We start from the raw sequence: 12,561 nt of genomic DNA on the forward strand, positions 1-12,561 counted from the left end.
TCCCACTCACAACATTCCATGATTCTATGAATCTTTGACAAGGCAGTGATGCTGACATAAACCATTTTTGTGGAGACAGAAATGTCGTAAACAGGCCCAGAGATAAACCAGCCATGCGCAGAAGAAAAATTCAACTAAAGGGCACAGTGACAAAAGTTCCTATGACCACAGACTGGTTTGGGTTGAAGGGACCTTTCAAGGTCTCTAGTCCAACCCCCTGCAGTGACAGGGACATCTTCAACCAGATCAGGTTGCTCAGAGCCCCGTCCACCCTGACCTTGAATGTTTCCAGGCATGGGGCATCTACCACCTCTCTGGGCAACCTGGGCCAGCATCTCACCACCCTTAGTGGACAAAATGTCTTCCTTACTTCTATAGGTCTAAATATGCAACACTGTGAACAACATCCAGTAAATAACGAGGTCTTCCAAGATGGACATTAGGCCAAGTGAAATAGTGCAACTGGGCTAGATGACTTAAATTTTCTGGCTATAAACTGTAGCAATTCACCAGCTGTATGCAGTAAAATACAAGTGAAGGGGTTTCCCTTGAGATCTGGTGTTTAAACTTGTGGAAATAACGGCTTTCTTCAAATCCTACAGCCCTAAACAAAAGATAATGTGACTTAAGGATGCTGTGGAAGTGAAAAAGAGATGAACAAGAGGTGAGAGTTACTTAGACAATTTTATTTATATCCCCACTCCCCAGTCACGGGGTTCTGTAGCTCTGTCCCTTGTGCAAGGATTTCTTTTTCAGGTTTCCCACACCATGCAGGAAGGAATTATGTTTGTTCCGTAATAATAAAATCTGTCCACAAAAGCTGTAAACATTATTATGAGTCTTTTGTTATTGTCTCTTCCAAACACACACATAATATTTGTATCAAAGAATTTCTAGGTGACCTTTAATGTCTAATCCCTGACTCAATCTCACACTTTTTTCTTTTTTTTTAAATTTTTTTTAAGCAAAATACCTCCATGTGAATGTTTTTATCGGTGGCATCTGCCAGAATCGTCGCATTCCCGTACTTCCAGCCCCTTGATTAGGAAGTTAAAAAGATGCCTTGTTATAATCCCGCAGGGATATTAAACTTCTGCAAGGTCCAGCTCTTGGTCTGAGGTCCCTCTGCTTTCACACCTCAAGCAGCGCAGAACCTCCGCAGCATCTCACGTGTCTGTGTTTCAACGACACCCGCCCGTCTCGTGGAGCGCGAACGTCGGGGCGCCTGTTTTTCTTCCCCGCTTGCGTCTTTGCGTTCAACCCGTCGCGCTGAGTGTGAGTTGAGAGTCTGTTCTGACCCACCAGCTCTTTTTAATAGTTGCACTCAAATGCAGAATATCTCCTTAGCCTGCTTGGCTTTGTGAGTGTAGAGGTGAGCAGTTCCTCTTTTATCATTAAGACTCTTTGCAAGTAATGCTTTCTTTTGGCTCACACATAAATCAAGGACAGCAGTAAAACAAGAAAGGAGAATAAATCTTCTGATTGATGGCAGCCAGAACAGATTCTTTCAGCTTTTTACGCTTGAGTTCAGTAATGGCACGTAGCTTTTAACATTTTTTTTTGTTGCACTTTCCTAGCAAGCTGTCCATGCTCTCATTCCAAACCGTGCACGTGACATCCAGCAGCTGTGAGGGTCCCGTACAAGTGACCCGGTGCAGTACTTTTCAGGGCTATCAGTCACTAGGAAATCCAGGCTATTTCACAGAATTTGTCATTTTCCTTCTGAGATATTCTGCAGGATTTTGATGAGATTCTCCATGCCAAAAATATAGCCGTGGTCTGGCCCGTCGTAAGTCGTGTGATTGCATTTGGAGCCTTTAAAAGTGGTGTGGGCAAAGTCTATCATGCGGACGTCAACCCTGGAGTGATGAGAGCCGTGGGACATGGTGCAGTTTGTTTTTTGGAAGTGAAGGTGATTATCCAAGGGTGCCGTGTTCTCCTTGTGCTCCTGTCCATCGTAAATGATGAGAAGTGAGCTGGAGTAGAACCTGTAAGAGCTTTGCTTCCTAATGACAGAAAGCAGAGCTTTTAGCCTCAGGATGATGGGCTCCAGCAGATCCGTTCGGAGGTGGTTCCCTTTGCACAGGAATTGGCGCAAGGTTTGCCTGAACCCCTCCGGTGAGAGTTTCCTGCCGTAATATTTATCTTTGCAGAGAAAATGGCCAGTATCCGCTTGGTAAACCTTGAGGAAAGACAGAAACAATCCTGATTCAGTTGTTGGGTTTTCCCAAAGCTCTAGATTTCACCTTAATCTAAAAAGTTCAGCCCCAAGCTGAGGAATGGGACACAAATCCTCTGCAGTTGAGCAACAATGGCCATGTACTGCAGGCTCCTCACTGAATCCTACCTCCTGTCTTTTCTGGAGATTTAAACTGTTCAATTTAAACCACTAGTGCAGATTCTTGTTGTACTGCTATAAATTACCCCTTTGTGAAACCCAAATAGCTGTAAGTCATCGCCCTGTCACCAGTGATTTACAGCATTTTCCCTCTGGCTGTGTTAGGAATTTGCAGTAGCTGTAGGAATACTCCAGCTTTGTACCTTTGTACCTTCCCTCAGTACCTAATTCCCATAATCTTCACTTTCTTAAACACAGAGAAGACAAGATGTAGATAGAAATTTGTATGTGAGGCTCTGGTAACACTGAGTAAGAAATGAGGGAATGAATTTAGAAGTACCTCACATGCCAATTGTCATGTAAAGTATAATCTGCTCATCAGAAGGATGTCAAAGACCAGAGAGGGACACAGGGTTTGACAGCGAGTGTTTATGCTGCTCTATATGTGCTTTATAATCATCATTCTCATAATTATCCTTCAGGCAAAGCAGAACAACATTTGGAAACCTGCTTGAGAAGTGTGTGAGTGAAACAAATGCATGGGTTTGGTTCTGAGGAGGAAGGGCAGCGATTTTGAGCAAGAGGAACCATATTATTTAGCACAAAATAAACCCTTTGCTCTTGCGGGGACAGGATGAGGCAGCTCCGCGAAGGCACGAGCAGGGCAATGGGATGCTCTTTTGTTTTGCTTTTTTTATGCAGCAGCCAAAACCTGAGCATGAGAGGGGAATACTAGGAAGAAGATATTAGATATTAGGAAGAAGTTCTTCACTGTGAGGGTGGTGAGACACTGGAACAGGTTGCCCAAGGAAGCTGTGGCTGCTCCTCCCTGGAAGTGTTCAAGGCCAGGCTGGATGAGGCTTTGAGCAACCTGGTCTAGTGGAAGGTGTCCCTGCTGCTGGCAGGGGGGTTGGAACTGGATGAGCTTTAAGGTCCCTTCCAACCCAAACCATTCTATGATTCTATGATTCTATGAATCTGTTCCCTACAAAGCAGATTCTCTGCTGGGATCAACTGGTTCCAGCTGCTCATACTGGTGGTGTGGGCACCAGTGGTGGTGCTTATGCAGCCACTGCTTGTGAAAGAAGCCAAATATCCAGAAGGCAAAGAGGCATTTGGGGAGAGGGTTACCCTATATGTGCCATCTTCTATACTCCTTCCTAAGCTTTGTTTGAGGAGAGGACACACAGCTGAGTGGCCAGTTCTTACAAGCCCATGTTTGGTGGGAGACAGGAATGAAACTGCTTCAATTTACACCCATAAAGGAAAGAACCCCTTTAGATTTCCAGCCTGGTTTCAAGCTGTGTGTTGGGCAAACACCAAAAGGATGAAGGATGGAGGCTTCATCTTACCTGCATCCCACAGATGCGAACTCCCAATGATGCAGAAGTGCTCTGTTCACACTTCTTGATGTGCCGGGCTTTCTTCTCCTCTGAGGCATCATCACCGTGCTGCCGGGTTCCCATCTTCAAGTCCAGGATGCAGGGATAGTTGTATTTAGAGACCACATTTTCAAGCAATAGAAACTCTGAATATGAGTTAAGGGAAACCCAATACTTTGAAATTCTAATCGAAAGAGGTCTTAAATCAGAGCAACTGCTGACGCTCTCCATAATAGCTCACAACTGTAATGAGACTTTCTGAGCCAATTTTACCAACATGTCATTGCTATAGGCCCCTTGCTGCCAATTGCAGTTAATTTACTGTAGTACAGTCCTACCAATTAAAGCACCAACAGCTTCATTCTCTAGTGACACGATCACCCCGGGCTGTCAATGCAACACCTTGCCTCAGTGCTCTACTCACTCCAGTGGGTGTGGGGGAAGTTGTTAAACTCTTATTACTCACATGACTGGTGGGTAATGAAGTGTGATAGGAAAATAAAAGGCGAGGTAGCTGCTAATTCCTATATAGTTGTGTTTTTAAATGTATGCCAAGGGGATCCTTGACTTACGCTGAATACTCTTTATGGGAAGTGGGGTTTTTTCTTTGTCTTTTTACCTTTTTTTTTAGATTAGAATAGAATATTTCAGTTGGAAGGGACCTACAGTGATCATCTAGTCCAACTGAACAGCGAGAGAAGATAACAGAGCATCTATATTCTGTATATTCTGTATTTTCCCAGGGACTAAACAGAGGAGGGCTGCACACCCCCTGCCATAAAACAGACATTGATTACGAGCTGTTATTTGTAGCCAAGACTTTGCTGGAGGGGAGAGAGGAAAAAGGATACGATGAAGTTTGTTCTCATTATGCTTGGAGGACATGCGGTTCAGGTGCTGCCTGTGACAGTGAAGTCCCCAGGGGTTGTAGCTCTTTCTTTCTGGCTGGTTTCCGTTTGCATCTTCCAAAAGTGAATCTGTGTGGTACTGAAGGTCTGTCCTCAATAGCATCTTCCCCGGGCAGCTAGACAAAACACACAAAAGAACACGTTTGGTTTCTAAGCTCCAGAAGAGAATATTCCCCCCTCTCCTCTTTTGTAGAGTCTCAAACTTGATAAGGTAAATTTTCAGGGACTCTCAAAGGAGACATATTCATCACATCTAACCTGCAGAGATCCTTTGTTACTCTGTAAAAGTAATTTTCAGACGGTCAAGCTATTGCTGGGTGCCAATATTTTCTTTCATTATAATTTCAAAGTGTGCTTGGCTCCTATGAAAAGCACCGTTCATAGCGCCGATGGCCAGGAATCTCGATTTATCTACCCAACGGGCACAACACAGGCAAATTGTCCAACAATAGGAATGATTCCCAATTTAGAGGGGCTGGTTTCAGGGAGGGGAAGGAGGGAGGGAGCAATGAGGAGATTTGTTCTCCTTGGAGGGTCATTCCTTGGTCTTGTTCATCCAAAAACTGTAACTCCCATCACGCCGAGGGCAGTGGTTTCACGGTAGCAATATTGCACCCTTCAGTCATAGCTGACCTAGGTCTTTTCTGAACCAGTTCAAGATGAAGCATGGCCTCAAGTTGTGGCAGGGGAGGTTTAGATTAGATACCAGGAAAAAATTATTCACTGAAAGGGTTCTCAGGCACTGGAACGGGCTACCTAGGGAAGTGGTTGAGTCACCATCCCTGGAGGGATTCAAAAGACAAGTAGACGAGGTGCTCAGAGATCTGGTTTCATAGGGGACAGGTACGGCTGGACTCGATGATCTCAAAGGTCTTTTCCAACCAAATAATTGTATAATTCTATGTCTTGCAGAAAAGAATAGAAGCTGAAAGCTTCTGCAAGCCCTGAGGTCGTGGTGTGCTTGTAAACATGGTGATGGCTTTCGGAGACAGCTCTCCCCTGGGACAAGGACAGGATCAAGCCGCCTCCAGGCTGCTGGTTACCAGCAGAAGGGGTGTTACGTGCTGTGTGCTTGGTGGCTGTTCTCATGGGGCCTCTCCTTTTGGAGCACAGAAACAGATTTAAAGCAGAGTTTGAGGCACATATTTGAGCAACGGCATCTCAGCAATAGCCAAATCTGCCCTGCTCCATCCACAAGCCAAGGAAGAGATGAAGCCACCAAGCTGGGCTTTGCTTTTCTTCACCTTTAGCTGGGCATTGCTTTTGCTTACTTTGCCTTAAACCAGGAATCATGCCACCAAAACCATTCAGGTTAGACCCAGTGCGGTAGGTAAGGACCAGGACCAGCAGACCCTCACCTGTCTTTGAAGGTTTTGGTGAGTTGTGTGTGACTCCACTTGACGAGCGTGTGCTCGCTGCCGGTGCTGGCAGCCCACTTGCACTTGTGCCATATTGTCACCGAGGAGTCGCCGATGGCGTTATCCAGCCGGCCGCAGCTCTCCGTCTGCAGGCTGGGGCTGGCCATCAGGGTCAGGTTGCCGAGGCTGTCCTTTTTGAGGTGCACGGAAACAACACCTGGGCAAAAAAAAAGGGGAAAACCAAACCAGAATGAGTTTAACCCTTGTGTTACCATACAGGCTTGGCCACTATCTACACCAGCCCGAGGTGGTCCAGCCTTCCTGAGAGGGCTGGTGCTTAGCAGGACAGCTGCCTCCTTGTGTTTTAGTGGCCTCTCACACTGATCCTGCTCTGATTTGAGGTCCATTTGAGTAAACACCATTAGTCTGAGACCCTGGAAAACAGCCACAGGCTTTTCTAATGATCCCTCCTCTCAAAGCCCAGCTTGAAACTTGCTTCCTCTGAAGATCCTGTTCCTTTGACCTCTGTCCCTCCAGGCTCTGCTATGCTGCAAGTGACCCAGCAAAGACCCCCGCGTTGGACCCACAGCTTATTAAAAACAAGGGATTTAGGTCTCACTTTTTAAGACAGGGTAAGGTTGGAAATGCTTTTCATTGGCAGGAAGCAAAGGGAGGATTGAGGACCAGGAATTTTCCAAAGACAACCAGTCTGCCAACTGCTTCCTTTAATGGGAGAGCACCCAGGAACACGGGCAGAGGCATGTGCGTGGGCTGGCAGCGCTGCCTGCCTATGTGATGCCCGTATATTGTCATGGTCGTGTCCTTCCCCAAGTGCCAAGCAGCACCCAAAGAGCCAACGGAGGGGGCTGGATCCTCACATGTCCCGTGTTCATGCACGAGGAGAAACATGACCGCGACGGGGGATTATTTCCACTTTCCACCTGAAGTGCTTAAAACACCATTATGTATTTTAGCATCACAATTTTCCCTGACTCTAACTGGAATCACAGGGCTCAAATACCATTCAGCCCATCACATATTTAACCCAGACTCAACCCATCCCTGGCATGGAGACAGTTGCCTCCACGTCTCAAATGACAAAAAAACATGGCTCGCGTACCAGACCGCTCTGACCTTTCTGGGAGAGGTTGATAACCGCAGTCCTGCTCCTACAACCCTCTGCCAGGGCTGTCTGAGGCTCTCAAGGCAGCTGAAGCATTTTTAGAGCATCATCCTTTGGGTCCCAGAGGGGATGCCAGCTGCATGAGTCGCCCGCAGCAATACCCTGCTGCTTTCAAGTCTATCTACAGTAAGGCAGATCCACAAGAGGATGGTCAAGGCTGTTGGACCAGCAAAACTCATCACTGGAAAGAGCACCCCGTTAGCAACACATGGAGTTGGGTTTTATCCAACTGTCCCCAGGGTACCCTCACTTGGGGCACAGCGGGGAGGTGCATTTCAGCAGCTTAACAAACAAGGGAGCTCTATTCTCCCAGGCAAATTTTCCAAAGCCAATAAATACGCAAACTCCTTTCTCTCCACTTGAAGTGAAGTTATAATAAGTAAACACAGACACGAGGATTTGCCCTCCCTGTGTGTGTGCAGAGTCCTGCCCGCTGAGTTTTGCTGACTGAGGGAGGTTTTCACCACCTGAATTACGGGAGCCCTGTGTCCCTGCAGCCACCCACCACCTCTATCAGACTCTGGGTGCCCATTCCTGCACCCCATAACCCCACAGCTCCAGCTGCATTCAAGTGTGCAACCCTCCCGCCCTCTGTGCAGCCCCTCTGCTCAGGTACCACAACCATTTCTGTTCCCTTTTGCTGTAAAATCAGCATTAATCTGAACAGTGTGCCATGGCAGGCTCAGTTAGATCAGCTAATTTTGCACTGAAATGAGGGAAGAATACACCCAGGCTGCTTTGCTAAGGGAACTGAGGGGCTGGAAACCTTAATTAGGGGGGTAATAATATTTTTAGCTGTCTTAGTCCTTTGCTTATGGTGATGGTGAGCACAGGGAGCTCTTTCTTCCTCAGGCTCCAACCTGATCTTTCCCTGAGTCCCATTTGTAAAAAAATCCATATTACAGATAACTGAGAGCAAGTGAAATTCCAGATAACTGAGAGCAAGCGAAATTCCTATCAGCTCTGACACCTGCTTTGAATTTTCAGGGGAAGTAGGCAGAAAAAAAAAAAATTAAAAAAAATCTAGTGTATCTTTTGCCTAAATCAAAGCCTTTTTATTTTTAAAAAGTCACTGCCAGGCGAACAGAGTCCTCGATTCCAAATCTAGCCCTCCGCCTCACTTATGGTGCTATGGCAGCCTGTAACCTTAAAAACTGCCCCAATTACAGATCTGCAAGTCAATGGAGCTGTGCTGATTTCCATAGTGCTGACAATCTGGCCCTGAAAAAAAAAACCCCTGTTATATATAACATGAAACTAAGAGTTCTTAAGTATCTTAAATTAATATGATTCCAAAGATTTTCAAAGGTAAGGATGAGCCGTTAAATTGCAAGGGAATGATGATCCTCTCGCTGCTTCCAGCTGAAAATTCACCTTTCATAAACCTACATCTCAGCCTGAAAAATACTCTTGTTTCCTGGGGTGCTTCCATACGGGTTTTGCAGACATCCTGCAAGTGACTTACGTGTCCAAATAAACCTAGAACACACGGCTAACGACCTTCTCTTTTGTTGCACTAAGAAAACACCTATTTAGGAGCAAAAGTGTATTGAGGTTCTTGTCTTTGCTGGCCTTTTAGTGTCCCTGAAACAGCAATATCCCTCCTGTCCCAAGCCAGCGAGTCAGCCAGCGGGTATTTACGGGTGCTGTCACCATACTGGTGGCATCCCAGTGGTCCTCAAGAGTATTTTGCTATGTAGCTCAAGCCTCATGGATTTCTTTCTTTTTAAATTTACATTTAAATTTACAAAGTGCATTTATTTACTGCCACATCCAATGGGAATCTGAGCAGAATTGGACTTGAAAATCAGTCCAGCCTCCCCTCGCAAGCTCAGCTCAGAGGTTTGCAAGGGTTTAGTGGAAGGAAAACTGGTCCCAAGGTCACCAACCTGCCTGAAATGGTTAAGCCAAGGGTGGATATTTTTTTTAAGCAGCCGACACGGTGTTAGATTTGAATGATGACATTTGAGCAGCATTGCACATAATGTCACCATTACATAATGGTCCCCGAGCCGTCCCCTGCCCCGCAGCCTAAGAATAGAGATGAGGAACATGGACACGTGTGAACGAGTGATGAAGACCTCAGGATTATTCCCTGTGATGCTCATCCTCTCCATCACCCTTGTGGGAAATTGTTCCACCTCTTTAATTTGCCTGGCATTCAGGGGACAGTTATAAGCAGAAAATAAATAAATAAATAAATAAAGTGTGTGCCCAATGCCAAAATGGAGAAAAATTGTGATTTAATTACCCCTCGTGGCAAAACTCACTGGGACTTGCAATAAAAGAGAAAAAGAAGTAAAAAAAAAAAAAAAAAAAAAAGGATTAATAACTGGGCCACCCCTGAACTGATAAACTGGGACTGCTTAACATCTTTATTAGAGAGACAGAGCTGGCCCCAGCTCTCCAGCACAGAACTCTTGGCCCCTGCTAAAGAAAATTGCTGAGAGGGAGACTTGTTTTCTTTCTTAAGCATCTTTTTAATATTGTTCCATAAATCTGCAAAGGCCCCTGACTTCCTGGGGAAGGGAGAGATTGGATTGGGAGTGCATCGAAAGCAGGGATGACACTTTGAGCTCTTTTCTGTAATGCTGAAGGACCAAAAGATATTTTTAAGTTTTTAGGTGACAGCTGAGCTTCTCGCCTCTCACAAAAACCCAGGGTCAGGAGCTTTACGAGCAGCACAAGTCTGGCAGTAAAAGCAGAAATAGTGAGGGAATAAGAAAGGGAAGGAGGGAAGATGGCTTTAAAAAATTGCTGGGACCCCCCACAGACACCAGGAGCTGATTTTTAATTGTTAAGCTGAGAAATTCAGCTGGGAAAGTGGTTCAGGGTAAGGAGAGTTAGAGCCAGGGGAGGTGTTTGAAGGGGGGGACCAGGCAGTGTTGGGGGCACCAAGCAGAGGGGCAGGCAGGAGGATTCCCCTGTCCCAGGAAGGTCTTGTTTGTGGCAGGAGGAGCTGCCTGGATGTGATTGTGAAGATGTTAAGTGGTCTGTGCATCTGGTTTTCTAGGGACCAGTGCTCAAGGGCTTGGCTAAGGTGGAGCAACCACCAGAAGTGATGCTTGATACATCCCTGGTTTTTCAGGCTCAGTATTTCATGGTGGCCTCAAGGACCATCTCTCCCCCAGTTTGTGCTGGTGCCAGCCTTGACCCTTTCCTTGCTCTCACCAACTTTTCCACCTCTGACACAAGCCTTCATCTCTAAAACCAGCACGTGGAGCAACGGGGCCACACACATGGGGCAAAGGCAGCCTGAGCTCTGCTCCTGGTACAGAAAACCTCTTTTATCAAGAGATGCTGATTCAAAGCTCCACCAAACACAATGTGTCAGATCTTGGGACTCTTGTTTTGAACAAAACTCTCCCAGTCCCTGCTTTCCTGCACCTATTCAGTGCCATCAGACCAACCTATCTGTGGCCACAGCCTGCAAAATCCTCACAGCAAACACAGATGGGAAACCCTGTCCTATTCCTGTCCTTTGTTCTGGGGTTCTTCTGTGTTTACCCTCTGTGTAAAGAGGGTAAACATGATCCCTGGGAAGGGATCATGTTCATGTTCTCAGTCTCCATCTTCTCATGCCTTTTCCCCCCAAGAACAGACCCATTTCGGGCCTATTTGGCATAAAAGGAGTCCCCTGTGTTACCAAGGCTGAGTCCCATGGCAGCAAGGGGATGGGCAGAGAGGAGGATCACCTGGTGTCATCAGCCAGTGCTCAACCCTTGTTAGACATCAGAGACTCCCCCCAGCCACAGAGACTCAGGAAACCCAGTCACAGACCTGCTCCATGCACACTCTCCCCCAAGAAGCATCCTCGCTCAGTAAAACCTGCCCCAATAATGGGGCTCCACAGCTCAGACCCACCCCAACCCATCCAGCCGGTACCTTCCACGCTGCCACGCACCCCCCCCAGCCCTCACCCCAGTCTCAGGACTAATCCTGGTGACAACACCAACCCTTGGCTCCTTCCCCAGCATCTCCTCTTACCTTTGTACTGGGGTGTGAACTGCCTCATGGCCAAGGGCAGCGACTCGTAGAAGCTCAGCTCCTGCGAGACCAGGGGCTTGCAGACTGTGTGCTCGTCGTACTTCATCATGCTCATGTGGCCGCCCACCTGATGGACAAAGGGCTCCAGGAGGACGGTGGTCCGGCTCTCATTGGGCTCCCGGGGGCTCTGCCCCCTGAGTAAAAGGTGGCCGGGGGGCTCGTTCCTCTTTAGCAGCAGCGAAGGAGGATTTGGGATGTACTGTGCTGGGCCAGTTAACACCCACTCTGGGCTTTCAGTGAAGGTGTCTGCAAAACAGAGGGTAGGGGGGAGAGTGAGAGAGGGGGACAAGCCACGATAAAGCCACTGGTAGGACTGGGACTGGGAGCACAGCCTGGCCCCACACCACCCACCAGCAGGATTGAGGGCGCAGCGGGTGGGATGAGATCTTTGAGTGCCTGGGGGCTGGCAGGGAGCCCCAGCCTGAAATGCAGAGTCCACCAAAGACCCAATTTAGACCTGCTGGTGCAGGGGAGGGGAAAAAACAGAGAGGAATGAGCGAGAAGAGCTGTCAAGTCAATGTGGTGGCCTTGACAAAGCAGCTGGATCTGGACATTCCCTGGGCTGGTGGCACCAGGTTATTAATACGCTGTATTAGTGACACCCCTCGCTGTGAAACAGCCCCCGTTTGCCTTACGAGACAGCGTTAATGATGGTCTCAGTCCTTCCCGAGCTAGGACATGCCTTGCAAAGGAGGTTTATTAATAAAGCCTCTGCAAGCTCACCTCCCCGGGCATCCCTTACCTCTTAACACTGCTAATGGGGTTAGTGACATTTTTTGCACCTTCTAAAATAACCTCAGTTTGGGACATTCTCTGTCATTTAACTCCAGAGCTTTCACAGGAGTGTTTCCCCCACGTGACACAAGGACGTGTCAAACCAGCACCGAGATGGTTCACACCCAAGCACCAGCATCCCTGAGCTCTTCAAACCCTCTACTATAGTCCAAGGGAGAATCCAGCAACAGATCCAATCCTGATTCTGTCCCTCAAGGAAAAATCCTCCTTGATTTTGACAACAAAAAGTCTTGGCTTTAAAACAATAAGGTAGGAAAAGCACAGACATGGACCACATCTGTGCTGGACTGCCTTGGTTTTTCTTGCAAGTGCTCAGCAACAGCCACTTTTTCACTTTATTCCTTGCAAGAAGCCCATGGATGGCTCTTGCTCTGGTGGATATTGGGCAGGGGAATGCCATAGCCACTGAGGAAGATAAAAAGGCAGCTGAGATTATATTTACACTGAAGAAGTGATTTGGCTTTGTACCACCGAGGCATAAAATCAGAGGATACACACCAGACCCCAGACTAAAAGGGATGGGGAAAATAAATAAAATAAAATAAAATAA

The 12,561-nt window shown here is 47.1% G+C and overlaps 1 protein-coding gene across 1 annotated transcript; it reads right to left on the reverse strand.

Moving 5' to 3' along the window:
• Positions 1-1,711: 1,711 nt before the first annotated feature.
• IP6K3 (inositol hexakisphosphate kinase 3) lies at positions 1,712-11,462 on the reverse strand (the record flags this gene model as incomplete). The annotated part of the gene is made up of 5 exons (XM_010175460.1): positions 1,712-2,182; positions 3,691-3,866; positions 4,572-4,744; positions 5,987-6,203; positions 11,157-11,462. Coding segments are annotated over 5 exons (1,343 nt in total), but the record flags the coding sequence as incomplete, so codon positions are not given.
• Positions 11,463-12,561: the final 1,099 nt, after the last annotated feature.

The sequence above is a fragment of the Antrostomus carolinensis genome, unplaced genomic scaffold (assembly GCF_000700745.2).
Source record: "Antrostomus carolinensis isolate BGI_N321 unplaced genomic scaffold, ASM70074v2 scaffold25859, whole genome shotgun sequence".
NCBI lineage: Eukaryota > Metazoa > Chordata > Aves > Caprimulgiformes > Caprimulgidae > Antrostomus > Antrostomus carolinensis.